This window comes from Brachyistius frenatus, unplaced genomic scaffold (genome assembly GCF_029030835.1).
Source record: "Brachyistius frenatus isolate BFR_SWC_R1_liver_20210118 unplaced genomic scaffold, ASM2903083v1 Contig_64, whole genome shotgun sequence".
In the NCBI taxonomy this organism is placed as follows: Eukaryota; Metazoa; Chordata; class Actinopteri; family Embiotocidae; genus Brachyistius; species Brachyistius frenatus.
In genome coordinates, this window is record NW_027210663.1 from 1150434 (window position 1) to 1167236 (window position 16803).

The window sequence follows — 16803 nt, forward strand, 5'->3', positions numbered from 1 at the left end:
TGGCGGAAGGATTACATGTGGGTGTTTGTCATGGAAATAAGGCACAGTCACTCACAGTCCTGCGAGGATCTATGTCGAAACATCACCCTCAGGTGGCAGCGGCACACATCTTCAATGGGAATCGTCACCTTGAGAGAAAAGTCAGGGGAATTAAAGGAGCGAGTGAATACAGGATTATATATATGGAGGGAATGTTATCTCCTGGGAGATTTGTATGAGTAGCACATTCTGCCCATATATTTCCTCAAAGATGATTTAATTATATTGAGCTACAGCTAACCTATCGGGAAAAAATGAATTAGAGAACATGAGATTCAATATTTGAAGGTGCACATGGGGGTCCTTGACATGAGCTTACCTTCACTGTTTCATTCCAACAAGGCTGCTTCACCTGGTAGTAAATAACAGACTTGTACTCTGTTATGCCATCATAACCAGCTCCAGGAAATATCGCTTTCTGTAGAAATTCAAGGCATGAGATTAGTTTACATGGCAGAGAGGTGGTTATCCATTTTATCTTTGCTGTGTTTGCAATAAACTTAGTTTGTACTGAGCTAAATGCTAACGTGCTTACAAAGCCAATGCAAAAATACTAATGTTTAGGCTGATACAATATTTACCATGTTCTATCTTAATATAGCATGTGAGCATGAGGTTGATGTCAATGTCATTCTTTTGGTCATAAAAATGAAACCTCTGAAATGTTCATGGACGTGCATGAAAAGTGAACTACATGACTTCACTATCCATAGGGCAGTGCCATTAGCATGGCATAAAGTACAATATTTACAGTCAAATTACAGACATTTTAAGAAGATTCTATCTAATTAAGCATATAGAGCTTAATTAAAAATGACACAAAATAAAAAGTATTTGCTTTATTAACTGGTCTGTTTTACCTCCATTGGATTGCCTTCATCGTCGTGCACACTCAGTATGACCTCTACATTTTTAGGGGTCTTCTTTTTACCACGGTCAAACTCTCCCTGTAGCAATGTTACATAAATATCATTCCTCACGTTTCCTGGAGAAAGGACAACAGATGATCAGGTGGATGTGCCGAGAATTTATGAGCCACTATAACGGTTCTGTGAACAATTAAAATGAACATGACCACGGTGTATGCAGAGCAATGCCCAACAACAAAGACTTTAATCCACCTGGGAGGATGATTTCTGGAAAGCCCATTTTCCTAACAATTGCCGTGCTGCGGTCCACAAAGTGGGAGTAGTCCTTCCTGACTTGGGCAAGGTCCCCTGGGAGGAGCTTCAGGGTCACAAACAGCCCTGCCAGCAAAGATGTAAAGAACATTAAATGAGGCAGACACCAAAAGGATACACATTGCATACCCCTCACACATCATTTATTTCCCTCAAAACAAAAAGGTCAATTTAGAGCTACCCCCTGAAATCACAGGAGAGCACACTGTCTGTGAGCACTTCGTTTTACCTTGGCCTTTGTGATTGACCTCCCGCGTGGCAATGACTTTGTTGAAGACAGCAGTGAGCGGCTCATTCTCTCCTATGACTCGAGAAGGGATGAGCGGAGACATGATGAGCTGCCTCTGACGGATGTAGGTTTCCATTGCTATCCTGGGAGAAAAATAGGGGGATGAGAACACAAAAAACACAGCTGACAGCTCCTCTGACAGGTGACAAACAAATGGATGGAGGAGCTGCAAAGGCAACGTGAGACTCTCTGGATCTATTGACAAGATGCACCATTATTCCTCCAAAGACCCCATTTACCTCAAGTGACTACAACAGAGCAAAGATGCACAGACTACCAGCAGTATACAGAGAAGACTATATGTATTTTAGAACATACAATTTAATTAATTTAGCCTAAAAATGTTATATAATATTTAATTTTATCAGTTGCTTTGATGCAACCATCAAATGGAAATCGTGATTCTCAAAACACTGACTATGGATGCAGGAAAGTCACAATGTTCTTGCAACAGTATTCTTTTTGCTTTCATACTAAATTCAAATATTAAAGACCTCCTCCAGTAAATATAACGTTTTTTAACCTTGTTAACATTCCCATGTGGTGTTTTTTTTTTGTATATCCTAGAAGACATATCATGAGCAAATAAAGCAGTCAAAGTCATGGCTAAGCTTTTTTCGCTGTGGCAGAGCAGTGACTGTCTGAGCGTATCAAAAACAAAGAGTTCAACAGCCAGGGTTTCATACATCACTAACCTAAAGGAACCAATCCCATCATCATGTGGTATTGTGGTCATCATTTGATACTTGGTCAGTCCTTGAGATGACTAAATAAAGAATTGATAAAATATTCATCTTTAAACTCAAAGTATAGTAGAAAACATTTCCATCCTCATTTTTTTTTCAATTCATTATATTTCTTTAGGTTCAGTTTACAGGTGAAACTCAATCAAATGTACGCTAGGTGGGTAAACCTGACTTCTCTGTACCACTGTAACTGAATCTGGACCAGACAAACACCACAGAGGAACAACAGGTGACTCATACAGAAGGAAATATACCAGAGCATGCTGTAGTGATGGGGTCAAAGATGAAAGGGGGGGGAAAAAAAACATGTTTTTGTGTACTGCAAGAGCAAATGTCAGATGTGAAGTAGATGAAATGCTGTAGTTTTATTGATCTACCTTCTTTATTGTAAAATGTTATATCAGCTTTTAGATTTGGTCTTTTACATCACTGTTACTGTTTGCAGGTTTTATTTGAGTTTTGATTAATACCATTTCGTTGGCTGTGGTGAATATTTATACTTGACTATTGTCTTACTGATTGCAATCTACCCTTAAAGAAAAAACACATGAATTTCACGTGCAAAAACTCCTGTGATCACAAGATCAAAATTGTGCACTCGTGAAACATGTATTTTTCCTACCAGAAACATGTAGTTTTGGAACGCTTTCATGATGTAATGTGTGAAGACCATGTAGATTCCCACGTGAAACCTTTCTACATATTTTCCCCAAGTAATCAATATGTTGCAATGTGTGGTAAACACGTGTCATACATGTGATCATGTGATAACGTGTCCCATGCGCAAAAAATGGGAAAGTTGACTAAATTTCTCCACTGTGGGATTAATAAATGATCTTATCTTAAAGTCATGTGTTTTTTTCTCTGAGGGTAAATAACAAATAGTAAATACTAAATGTAACAACATGTCAGTGGACTTCAAAGACACAATTCTTTGGACAACTGATAGTTTTGATGAATCAATAACAAACGGATTCCTGACTTTGGAGTTAAGCTTTGATGGTCTTTTGCAGTGTTTTGGGTGATGCAACAGTGTTTCAGAAAATATTCTTAAGCAACTAAAAAAATAAAAATCAGGGTACTGTTGTTAATTCAATCTTTTGTTAATTTGCAAATTCATTTAGCACAGCCTTTTTGTTATTAATTTGTAATTATACACTTCATTATTAACAATGCAAAATAAGTCGCTCTGTTTTAATGAAATATAAATTAATTTGTCATGGATGAAAAGCTTAACAAGTTGCTCTGTGGTAATTTGTCTTTTGTACATGTGCAAACAGAAGCTATAGTGAAGTCCAAATTTGCAAAAGACAAAATGTAAAAGAGCTTTATAATTCAGGGAAATAAAAATGTCATAAAAATCCTAATTTAATAGTTAAAATAATCCTCCAAAAATTTGCTGCGTCCTAAGAAAGATTCTACCTGATAAAAATGAGGTTTTTATCTGTAATTCCTCAAGAAGACACAGTGATCTGTGAAAAGAAACAAATAGAGGTAACCCTCGATAAGATTTGGTTCAGATGTCAGGATTCAGTCAAGATATTTTTGGGGCTCTTCCATCTAGAATCCTTGTGAACACATCATTGTCCTCACCCCCTTACCCCCTCCCCCTTATCCCCCGCCCCCTCTGTGCAGGTACCATGAAAACATGTTTTTGAGAAGTGCTAACACTCAGGATTGCAAAAAGTTTTCATATTTGTCCTTGAAAATGCAACATAGGAAAAGTTGAACTGCACCCTTGAAAAAAAGATGTGATGAAACACAGCAAGTAAAACTGGAGCCCTATTCCTACTCGTATCCATTATTCGAGCTCAATTGTGTGGCGTTACAAAACAAGGTTGAGCCTATTAAGCAGTAGAAGTGTGACAACATCAAAAGACTCACTGCTGAAAGGGGATGAAATGCTGTTTGTCCTCATCGTCTGTTTTGCCATGGGCGATATCTGTTATGTCCATCACTGCAATGACAAACACATTATGGGAACCAAAGTTAGGTAACAGACTTAAGAATAAGCTGATTTACCATGTATAATGCATGTTTTAAGAGACTGCCAAAACAACAGCAAAAATGGGACTTTCCTTGTTTAAATAGCTCCTGAAATTCATTCACTCATTAAAAATCTGGAAGCCGTATTTTCTACTTTTAAAACAGAAGCTGAGCCAAGCATGGATCTCAGTCACCTGTTGCCTGGCACGGCAGTCAGCCAGCACATTAAGACAGATTGAGTGCTCTTCATCTCTAGTTTGAAAATGCCTCTGAAATGTTCATTCCACCCAGCTCTTTTCCGAGACTGTTTTTTTTTTTTTTTTCCTGGCTAAGAATAATGTGACTTTTGAGTTAAATGTTCTTTCTGACTCTGGTTTCAGTCCATTTGCTGGAACACTGGAGGAAACCATTTCTCATCAAATCCACTAATCATCTGGCCAAAAACAAAAAGACGGTTGCTAAACCAATTTCCACCGACTCCCTTGCCAAGGCAGAGTGAAGCCATTTTCTAGGTCAGGAAGCAGGTGTTCCCATTTCGTTCGACACATGGATCCTTCATTTCTACACCTCAACAGTGCTGGTCATGCAGCCGTACCACCAGAAAGGAGTGGCATTTTTTCTGTTGAATTGACTTTTGTATTGCTTAAACGAACATTAGGATTGTTGAAAAGCTGCTCACCAGCCACACCAAACGGTCTCCTCAGTCCGCCCGTTTGTTTCTTGCCCTCTTTGAGCTCCATGCTGCCCACTCTGATGATCTGACACACCAGGAAGAGTCGCTGCCTCATCAAGTCGCTGCTGCTCAGATCCTGGACACAAAGAAAGCATAATGATTGTTTATTATGGCACATTGAGTGATGAGGTGCATTACATTTAAAAGCTAGTTAACTTGCCCTATCACCAGCCTGTCATTATGTACAGTCAAAGGGCTTCAACTGGAGACCAGATGGTACATATTACAAGATAAAAGCATGTCATAAAAGCTTCAAACATATCAGCTTTCAAACAAATTTATACATTTATTTTACCGGATGGTTTTTCAAGTCAGAGGAGTCTTGACTTGTCTGATTTGAGGAAGAAAATATATCTATAATATTGAAGCTTTCTGCCTTGATTAATGTGGTTCTATCACACTCCAAACCACTAATTCCTGGTGGCACACATGCAGGTTAACACAATGATGTATTTGCAGGGAACTGCTGACTGTGTCATTAGCATAAACAGCAGCAGCATAATGGAGGCAAATGCATTAAAAAATTTTCAATGATGTGCCATGAATGTAAGCCATTCAGGGGAACTTTTAGTAAATTAAGAGCGACCCAGGAACAAATTGTCCTCTTTGTCACAGATTTCAGGCAGTGTTTAGATTGTTTAAATCTGAAACAAGAGGGAATACAGTAAGTGGGTTGGGAATTCAGTTACCGTGAATAGCGCTGGCAGGTTGTTGAGTTTTTCAATTTCTTTAGGCATCCCCATACTGTCCCAGCGCACCAGGAAGTTCTCACTGCATGAATTTAAATAAGCAACACAGTTAGATATCGCATTATCTAAGGCATCAGGAGAAATGGAAAAATAAAAGCAACGAATGCGAGAACTCTACATCACTTCATCTGTCTCATGAAATCCAAACTGCCAAGAAAAATATTCTATGATGCTTTTATATTTTTAAATAGAAATAATATAAGAGCCTTTATACCTCTTTCATAGTGGCCTGACTCACTGGTCGACATAAAAGGAACTCAGCCCTCATTACTGGTGTTAGTCACACCTGAACTGTCTCTTCTATGAAGTCTAAAAGTCTAAAAAGGTCTTTAATCCAGCTCTATCTGGAAATTTACTATAGTGAACTCATTGTTTAGATTTTATAGGTTGTTTTAATCACTTCCGCTATTTATGCTGGCACGATTTTCACCAGAGAACAGAGATGTGGGCTTTCTACACTTGCAAGCAGAAGAAGTTGCAGCTTAGTAACGCCTGAAACAAGTAGCCTTCCAGCTTTATATGAATTCCAAACAGCACATAAGCTGCTACATCAGAACTGTGCAGAGTCATGTGACAATAATGCACAACCTCCAGCCATTATTATCATGCTTCATGGCCGTTATATAACTAATTGTAATTTTCACTGTTTTATCTTATAATTTCTGCCATAAACCAGCAGGGTTGCAGTAGCAGAAGTATAAAAAAAATTTTTAAACAACATTCTTTAGTCAATAATTTAAAATGTCTGATATTTGAGCTACAACTGTATCAATTATCGTCATACTACATCGTGTAAACATGTTCTGCTCGTCCTGCCCTGAGACTCTTCAAAGACTCAGATGTTTTGGATTCATTATGCACCAAAATTTAAAATAACAGTGACTTATACGTCTAAGTTAGAAGAGTGATGAGCTAACCTGATGAATTCAGACTGGTCTGGGTCATACAGGGACATGAGCAGCTCAGCATCTTCTCCAATGTTACATACAAAGTTTTTCAGGTTCATGAGGAGACTGTAGGTGTGCACCGTGCTGAACAGGGTCTGACGCCTCATTTCCAGGTTTTGAAGCCGCGTCTGCATGAAAACACGGCCCACAGAATTGCAGGGACGTCAGCGTTAATTGAAATTGGCAGACATTATTGATAGTATCAACAAATCAGCATCATGCATCGTGCCTTCTCCTCTTGAATCCTGTCATCGACGCTGCGGGAAGCGGTCTCGTGAGCCCGGAACAGACTGACCGTACTGGTCCAGTCGGGATCAAGTGTGTTTCCTGCTTCATCTCGCACCACAAGGTCCAACCCCAGAATCCTGAGCAGCACAGAGGAGGATCGGACAGCATTAGATGAGTTTACAGAGGCAATCTTGGAGACATGACTCACACGTATAAAACTTTACAATGGTGTTTACCTCAGAAGGCATTTCATTGCAGTACAATAAAAAAGCAGGATTCCTACCGGTTGCCATAATCAATCTTTGCTGTGACTTTCTTTTTGAGCTCCACAAGGTCATCCTTGGGCAGCGTTCCTGACACTATCTGAGATCGATATTCAATGACACTGTAGGCCATCTGCTGCACACTCCTGAACAGGGTTGTCTTGTTCGCCTGTCAGATAAACATGTAGAAGCTTTGTTATGAACAATATTTCCTTTGGAGGAATGAAAAGCAAGGCAACATTTCTCAAAAAACTGTTTCAAAGCAGAAACAGAAAGGTGTACAGAACTGTGTGTACAAGTCAAGTGCCAGAACAAGAAAGCGGCAGATAACAGAGAGGCAAAAGACACATACCACATAGAGCTTGTGCCATATCTGTGCCCATTCCCTCAGAGTCGCACCGAGCTCCTGTACCAGGGGTAAATCTGCTGGAATAATTATTTCCTGCTGGCTACCAGCCACAGGAAAGAGAATAATAAGATATTGGAAAAGTGGCTCATCACTCACAGATCATGTCATATAATTTGGAATGACTCAAGTGCATTTCTATACATGATAAATAGTTGGATGGTTTCCCTACACAGCCAAGAAAAGCATTACTGAATCCTTACTTATGATAATTACGAGCGCACTGCAATGTTATTGGCAAATGACAAGGCCGGACGGCAAACCAAAAGCAAAGTGGATTATCATCAAAATGATATTTTTACTGATATGTGATCTTACCCTATTCCCTCAACCGTAGCCTCCTTTAAGTGGATGTAGGAAGCTGGGAAAATGCCCTGAGGAAACAATTAATTACTACCAGTATATGTACATCATAGCTTTGATTATAGGATAATCTAGCACTAATCATGCCCATACCTTCTGTGATTTCTTGCGTAGAGTGTAGCCTCTATACCAGCCTGAGGAGGTATAAATTAACAGAGAAAAATGTTACATCAAGGGAGAGGCAGTGGACAAGATAGGAGCGATGTCAGGGGGACAATGTGGTAGACTAATTTACATTATTATTCATAGCACATCGAGCGCCGCCAGTTAGTTCAACATCTCATTTAAGTTCCTGTGCCGGCTTGCTTCAGAGAGAGGAAAGAAGTATGTGTCAGGGCCTGTTGTGTGCTCAGACTCACCTTCCAATTTCTCAAGTATGTGCACTGTGTCTCCCACCTGAAGACACAGCTCCTGCTCGCCACTGGTATCATAATTGTAGATTGCTGAAGGACAAAGCAGGGCAGTCTCATTAAATGTGAAACATTCAGAAAATACAGTTTAAAAACAAAAAAAACAAAAAAAGTTTTAGCTGACAGTTTGACTGACAAGTTTTGTTCCTCCCCAAGGTCCAATGGATTAAGAAAAACCCCAAATCCCTTTTCAATCACTTATTGCACAAAGGAGCGAGTCTGTTTTTTTGTTTTTTTTTTAAGTTTTGGATCAGAGGTTTCTCCATGGAAGTGGAAACCAATTCACCTTCCTTGTCGCGGAACTTGGACTCAGCACACAGAGGATCTTGATCTTTGATTTATTGCTTGTCTTACTGGGTTTTTTTTCTAAGCTCAAGCTGTGTGTTTATGCAGCAGGCCACTGTGACTTGAACCTCCAAAGCATCTTGGTTATTTTTAATTGAGCTGAATGCCTCGAGGCTGTTTAATGTTCCAGTAAATTGACTGTGAAGAAGCAGGTAGCTTCAGTGTCAAAAGTGAGGAGAAGCGCCACAAAGGAGATGGCATCAGATCCTCCACGCTTCTGATGTCGTCATACAGCTGTGACCCTTGGCCAATAGTAACACCGCAGGTTGTGTTTCTGCAAAGCAGCTCACCTTCAAGCGCTGTCCTTCCTTAAACTCATTTTAACCTAACAGCTTTCCTGGAAGCGACTCCTAGCTTTTCCATTGAAACTCTAAGCAGGACATCTTGGGGAGGGATCATAGGAAAATATGCCAGTGTGCAAAGACACGCACACACACCCATGTACAAACATACACACACTCCACACCAGGGAGACGTTGCAAAAGAGAAACCCTGGCAAACAATACTTCAGCAAAGGTCTTTGTCATGACTTGAGGGAACTGCGGTGGCGCGCAGGCACTCACTCTCACAGGGAGATAGAGGAACTATGAACAGAGCTCTGCCCTGACTTGCATGGTGATAATACTTGTTGCTGGAGGCCAGATTTCGCAGCACGCTTCAACTGGCTCAGCTTATCACACCTTAGTCTGAATACCAAAACTCGACGAATCACTGAATGTGACCAGCCTTCCCTCTTCATAACTTCCTCCTCAGTGACACACTCTTCAAGCTTTCCGTAAAACACGCATGCACAAACAAACCCCTCCACACAGACTCTGTTTTTAGTCTACGACTGTGTTCGCACACCATCCATTAAGCTCTTAACATATTAGGTTAGACCCTTTCCAGCTATGTTGCTAAGATCACCTGCACAGGTTCATGTGAATGACGCCTTGAGATTCCTCATCCAGAAAACAAATACCAGAACCTACAGTAGATGGGAAACACACTAAACTAAAGATGTTTTTGTTACCATTTTATTTTCCATCCTAAATCAAACTATAAACACGAGTGTCAGATATTACTTGATTTAAAAAGACGTTACAGACATGCTGTTAATCACCAGGAAATCATTTGTGCAGCCAAAATATTTTCAAATGAAATGTGCACTGAAGAAATGACATCTGCCTCTGGTCAGGCCGAGAGTGACAATGGTCCATTCACCAACTTGACACAGTGTACAGGCCTGGCAACAACATGGCAATGTGCCAATGGTAAGAAGCCAGTTAAGCGTGTTGTGATGCCACACTGTCTAAACTAAAAGCATCAGTCTGGGCTTTGGCAGCACAGCTCATCTGTGCAACTCTGAGACACACTATCTTCCTTTTAAACTTCAAATACTGAGAATGTAGCTACTGCTGTAAAGTCCAATAGAGCTCCATCAGCACAAGTGCAAGTAAATGTGCATACTAATCAGCCTGATTCCCTCCAAATGATTTACCATTGAAGTGGATTAGACCAACAATTGAAGAAGACCATGGTTGAACAGTTTGAGCAGCTACTGGCAGCTCATCAAAGTTAACACATTACAACATTACAATGAGAATCTGTTGTCCCCAAACTCTGCCTGGGTGTGAAGGCAGAACTACACAAAGTATTCCATGTTATGACCATGGTAAAACAGAAACAAATAATACAAAACAAAATTGATGCAAGATACAAGAATATAGAGCGCAGTTCTTATAAATAGAATTGTACTGAAAGACAGATTCAATCTGATTCTCAGCTTGAAAAATGTTCAATCTAATACACGAAAGAAATGAAAAATTAAAGTAAGTAATGGGTAGACAGGCACCACGCTGCGGAGTCTGATGTAAGAAAAATAACATTTTCATTTCATTTGTGCCGACAAAATCATGTCTCGGATTAAAGCAATAAAAACAATCACATTGTAAAAGGGAAGAATTTTATTTCAAACTAAAAGGACTGAGTATTACAAAAAAAGTTATATTCATCAGTAAGCTTTCTCTTTAAATGTACTCTTTATGAAGTATACTAATTTCAAGTGCAGCTAAAGCAGGGAGAGGTATGGTTGGTGTGTCTATAAAAAGTCTTTTGATAAAAGTTAGTCTGTTAAGAGTTTGTTTTTGAGCCAATTCTCCTGGAGGCAGAATATTTCAAAACCTAAAGGCCTCAAAAGAAAAGCCCTAATACCTCACATCTACTGTCTAGACGGCCAGAAATCATCTGTAGCTTTTAAAACTGTGCTCCAGGAAGCTTACAAGTTCTTATAAGTTATCCATAAATCAGGAATTCAAAGCTAATAGTCCAAAAAAGGAATGAAATTACACCAGCGAGGGGTTCATCTTTTCAGTCTGGTTAAAAAAAATCTGCTGCAACACTTAAAAGACAGAAAATTACAACTGCCTTATCTGACAGATACAAAAGCACAGATGCCTTCTTTCTGCAGGTTGCTTAGGAATGAAAATCATTCATCTGATATTAAGTTTTAAAAGTCAAGACTGACCAACCGTCTGGTCAGTTCGTCAAAACTGGGAACAAGGTCAACACTAACATCTCCTCCAAACCACCAGCTGCAGTTTCACATTGCAAGGTGAGCAAACAAGGATGGAATGATTGTTATGTACGGACGTTGCAAATCCTAAATGATTTATTTTGATAATAACGCTCCCACTCACCAAGTAGCACCTGGAGATAAAACATCTTAGAGCTGTTCATTATTTTAAAGAAACCTACATGCTATCTATTGTATAATATTACGTGGAAGTTCTTGCTGAGTACTTGAAACCTTTTGTACCTGATCACAGTGAGAACAAACATAAGTCAGTCTTTATGACTTCAATGGCAATTCCCCACAGATACCGATGGTAATAGTAAAAGGCAGCAGTATTACTTGGAAGCAACTGTAAGGTATTATGAATGTATTATCTCACATTAATAGAACATGTAAGCTCCAGGAGTTTGTTTTGATGGATGAAATGTTGCAGTTTAAATCCCTTGATATGAATTACATTAAACTGCAATTTGTTGCATCACTTGGAAGCCTGGACGTCATCTCATATTCCTCTGCTAAAGGTCTCCTCTCCTAGTTTAGAAGTCAATCAAGTGTGATGTGGGCACATAATGCCTTCAGTGCACATATGTATAATAATGTAATTTTCAGTAAAGTGGGATAACTCATCAAGTGGTTTAATTTCCAAAATAAAACACACTTGCATGTTGAACATTTTTCTTTAGGAGAATAAAAGTAAATGTTCTTTTAAGAATTCTTATCTGGTTTATCTAATTGTGTTTTGGAGTAAAACCCTGTCAGACACATCTGATCATTCAAAACAATGTGTTTATGGGTATTTATCTTTGAAGGGGGCTCTTTAATCAAGTAGGGCAACTGATTTAGCATTGTGGCTAAATAATATTGTCAGACCCACAATAGACACTTTTGAAAAGGATCAAAACTGATCCAGGACAACCAGGCAACTTATTTTCTTATTCCGCTCGTTACTCTTACTTGTCAAAAGCTGTGGCCGACATTACCCACAAGGCAACTCAACGGCAAACTGGTTGGAGATTCAAAGCTCTCATGAATAGTGCCGAGTTGTGCGGCGATTTTGGCAGAGTGGCCAAACTACGTTACTACAACCTCCGCATTCATCACGTGATGCAAGAGGCTGAAAAGTATTTTACCCCCATACACATAATCTTTGGAAAAGGAACTGCTGTAAAGCAGTAAATACATTTTCTGAGCGTTATAAACCCAACCAAACAATATTAGAATTTATTGCATTTCGTCCAGTATCACTTGGACAGTCTAGAAGAGCCATATGATCATTTAGTTTTATCCTACTCATGTAAACAGGGAGCGAACAGGAAGTAATCTGGCGGGAATCTCAGTCACACATGCTCCTTACATGCTCGACTGAGATATGCGATAATGTGCATGGTCTATGGCCCCAAAATATCGGGAGTGTGCAAAACATCTGGGCACCTCATGAAGGACACTTGGGAAACCTGTTCAGCATATGCACCACTGAGCAACTTTAATTTGAATAAATGATGATGTGCCATCATGTAATCTGGTATGCACTTGTTCTTTATTCACCTTTGGGAGATTAGCACAGAGTGTGTTATGATAGTAGCAGCTAATGTAGCCCCAAGCAGAGATGAGGAGCACTTACAAAGGTCAAGTAAACCAACTTCTTTAATACTCCAAGTCCCAACCGATGATGACTGAAGGGACATTACCTGAGCTGACTCGCGCATCTCATGTTCACATCATCACTTCCCAAAACCTGCTGATATCAATGCATCTTTTGCACCTCTTGGTCTTTTTCCTCAAGATATGAAAATTAAGAAGCTATCCAATTATGATGGTGACACAAATTCACCATTAAAGATTGTGATATCTTAAGCCCCAAATTATCCACATTTCCCTGTTAGCGAGCAATGGTATAACTGATATTATCAGAGACCTTACAATCTCTTCTTTCATCCCAAAACATAGTTGCCTGTATTTGAGCGCAGGCGGGGTTAACTAATCGGATTAAAAATGTAAGCCCTTGTACAGGGTCTGATGGCATTTTAAGGATTAAGTACAGTGTTAGTGACTTCTTCCCATGTTTCTGAGGCGAATGGCAGGAGAATGGCACAGTCCTCACTATCAAGCCGCCGACAGTTTTGAACACCACACTGGGATCTAAAAGGATTAACATAATAAATTCCTCAACATCAGCTGCTAAAACAAGGTCATATGTAACCAGGGGGGATGTGTGTGTGCGGCCGAGTACTACATACCCACCTAAAATCGTGGGTTCAAATTGTTTTTAGTCACAACACACACAAAACTAAATCTAAGATAAAGTCAATGAGAGGATCCAGGTTAGAGTACACAGCCATGCTATTTCAGTCCTGGGCTCTGATTCATATCAACTATTCACTATCCCCACAAGTGGGGTTTCCTTCATGTGTAGCACATCAGCCGTACACCAGGAAACACTTGGTAAAAGTGTCTGCAGTTTTGAGCAAAGAAATACCAGTGAGTCATACTGATAACCAATGACCTGCCAACCTGTGCTGGCTATAAAGTAATTAAAGCAAACCTGAAAGGGATTTGGCACACAACAGTGATGATTTACCTTCAGGGTGTGGAGGGCGACCTGATAGTACGAACAGTAGAGACACAAAAGTAGGTGACAGGGCCACACCTTACTGCAAGACTTTGAGGTCTTGAAATATAGTGAGGAGCACAAAAATATGCTTCCTGGTCATAGGTCATTACATTTATAAAAGGTAAAACCCTGTGTAAGTGTAGCCCTATACCACTTGTCGACCCAGTTCCTCTCATGTCTTTTCTGATTATAATTTCTCATCTCACATCAAGTGCAGTCACCGCAGTGGCTCCCATGTGGGGGCCTACAGGAGTCCTTGAAGGGGTTATAAAAGGACCTTTCAGCGAAATTAGGATTAATTTAAGATCACTGTAACTTCACCGAGACAAGCTCAGTGAGATTAAGCACAAGAATGACTGGTATGCTCATTGAACTCCTGGCTCTGTTCCACTTTTCCTCACCACCTATTATGGACCATTATGTAAGCAACTTCTTACTAAAAACCAAACGCTATATGGAGTCACAGGCACAAACAGGAGGGTAAATGTCGAGGTCCCTGGAATAATGAAGAAAAAGCTGGTGAAATCCAGCTCTGGGCAACATGTGTTAATACCCGCCATGCAGCAGCAGCAGCAACAACAACAACAACAACAAAAGTCGCCAGTAATTTGTGTTTCCCAACTTCACTGAGTCCCCGTTTCTCTTGAAGTTGCTGGGACTTCACTCACTCACGCGAGTTTTCCAACAGCAAAACACACGTAGTTTCGTTTGTGCACTTACCGACTCCGTACTTCTCTTTTTTGGTGGGAATCCAACGGGTCATAGCGGGGGGAAAAAGGTGTAAAGCTGGCTGCATGAATAAATAACTATATACACTTGCTGAACGAGGACGGGCACCACTCCTGCTCGTCCCGAAGTCTACAGTTCCGCCATCATGACTTCTAAACGGGGAGGGGAGAGGAGAGGAGAGAAGGGGATAGGCGTGAACCACGGGCTTCCCAAACTACCCCCTCAATAACACGCCAAGGGTTTCTCTCCAGGATCCTTCTCCGAGAAGCTATTTTGCCCCAGACATCAGTCAATCGATAACTGCAACAGGTCCTCATAAATCCTCAAATGAGCTCAAATTGAATTCAGGAAAATTATAGTGAGACTGAACTATCCCTCGTTTTGCTTCAAGGACTCCTGGCACTTCACCTTTAATAGGCTACTGGCACAGAATTTGACAACCTGGAGGAGAATAATTAATTGAAACCAGAGTTATAAATCACACGTGTCATAAATAAATGATTAGCAAGTTATTGTTATTAATTCGAAGTGAGGCTGAATTGCAAAATGCCTTTCAAGGGAGATCCTGCTGTAATCAGAGTGGGCACAAATGAACAAGACATTCTCACATAGGCTGTATTTGATGTGGACTAAGAGAAACATATGGTAGCCCAGTTTGGCCAAAACAAAAGTGTTGACTTGTCTATCATTGAGATGAGACTCACAAATACCAGCCCCCACCATTTCCTGCCCAGTGAAATAATTTACAGCTGCTGGCTCTGAGCTCTGGTAGCCCACTTAGCCTTTTGTTTGCCCATCATGTGTGTTTATTTCTCTGCTGCCACCGGTCAACCAAATGGTGCTGTCAATAATGTGCAGCCATCCAATGCTTTAGTTGTTCCCTTTGACAAGGCCATGTTCATTATTTATTTTTCCCCATCTATTTTGATATGACTGCTTCAAAAACACAGCTTGTGGTGAGTTAGTAGCACAACATAGCATTGTCTGACCGAGTGCTATTGTTGAATCTAATTATTTTGCAAAGGACACAAAGCTATTGAAGTTATGGCAACAACAAAATAGCACCATTAGAGGCTTTGCCATGGCCAAAACATAATCAATTCAACCAGAATGAAGAATTTCTGCTTTCAGATGTAACATTTTTATTTGTTACACATAAAGCAAAGTTACACAAAAGCATGAACCTGAGAGTTCTTTTCATTTTTCATACCCAGCAGCGTATTTTCTTTTTTCTTTTTCTTGCACAGCTAAAGGATTCAATTATACTGACTGAGTCCATCCTGAATATCAGGGAGTCGAGACGTATTTTGCAGCTATATGTAGAATTTCCAAGGTTAGGATTTGAGCCGTTACACACGATTATTGTGACCTATTTCTGAGCTGAGCTGCAGGTGCTTGCTGAGTGTTTGGGCTTCACATCTGATCACAGACTTTTTACCTCTGATTCTCCTCAAGGCTGAATCTCTCATATCAAAGGTGAAGAGTTGCTTTTCCGCTATCAGAAGTTAAAAACAATGAAACCTGCAGAAAAGGAATGCAATATTGCCATCACCTGACTGCTTTGGGCTATTGCATACAGTGGACTGTTTGTCCCTGACAAAACCTCAGCTAACTTGTGTTATTGTGTTTTGTGCTGTGGTAATTTAAACATCAACGTCTATGCGACTACAACATTGTTTCTTACTCCACATAATCTTTACAAGGGAATCTTTAAATTCACATTGTGCTTCACTGATGTGTGTGTGCACACTTTAACATAATTTGGTGACAACTTGACAAGCAGAGTTCAACTTCAGAGTTCATGTGGAGTTAAATGCTCCATAAGCAACAGGAGCAGACAGGCTGAGTCTTAACAAGAACCTGTCATCTTCAAATTTAGATCAGGTTGTCTTATATCTCAGACATCCTAACTCCTGGACTAGGTGCAGTATTTTACTGATAAAACAAGCTGAAACAAAAATAAAATCTATAACCCAACCATGTGAGAAGGGTTAAATCGAAAAAGGTGCACATTTGGACACAGAGCCAGAACAGCTGGAATGTAAAGACTATTTGCTCTCACTTTCTGTTTGACAGTGAAGAAGAAGTAGTCTGTCGCGATTGTAGATGAAAACAAGAGAGATGGAGGTGTTGTTTTTGTCCTTACTGTCCGTTTACTTTGCCTAAGGGCCTCTCAGTGTGTCACCAAACAAATAAATGAAGATCTGCCATGACAGACAGTTAA

At 40.0% G+C, this 16803-nt stretch overlaps 1 protein-coding gene across 2 annotated transcripts in view; it reads right to left on the minus strand.

The window, feature by feature from the left end:
• dock5 (dedicator of cytokinesis 5) overlaps window positions 1-14716 on the minus strand; it is a 31972-nt gene extending 17256 nt beyond the window's left edge. For both annotated transcript variants that reach the window (XM_069706674.1, XM_069706673.1), the window contains exons 1-16: window positions 14571-14716; window positions 8290-8373; window positions 8024-8064; window positions 7886-7941; window positions 7514-7610; window positions 7182-7330; window positions 6900-7035; window positions 6641-6798; window positions 5664-5745; window positions 4921-5050; window positions 4140-4212; window positions 1450-1592; window positions 1161-1286; window positions 900-1024; window positions 359-457; window positions 56-128 (exon numbers count right to left, since the gene is read on the minus strand). In XM_069706674.1, the coding sequence (XP_069562775.1) occupies window positions 56-128; window positions 359-457; window positions 900-1024; window positions 1161-1286; window positions 1450-1592; window positions 4140-4212; window positions 4921-5050; window positions 5664-5745; window positions 6641-6798; window positions 6900-7035; window positions 7182-7330; window positions 7514-7610; window positions 7886-7941; window positions 8024-8064; window positions 8290-8373; window positions 14571-14646 (1648 nt within the window). In that variant the 5' untranslated portion in view covers window positions 14647-14716. The remainder of the gene's footprint in view (window positions 1-55; window positions 129-358; window positions 458-899; window positions 1025-1160; window positions 1287-1449; window positions 1593-4139; window positions 4213-4920; window positions 5051-5663; window positions 5746-6640; window positions 6799-6899; window positions 7036-7181; window positions 7331-7513; window positions 7611-7885; window positions 7942-8023; window positions 8065-8289; window positions 8374-14570) is intronic.
• Between the last annotated feature and the right edge of the window lie 2087 nt (window positions 14717-16803).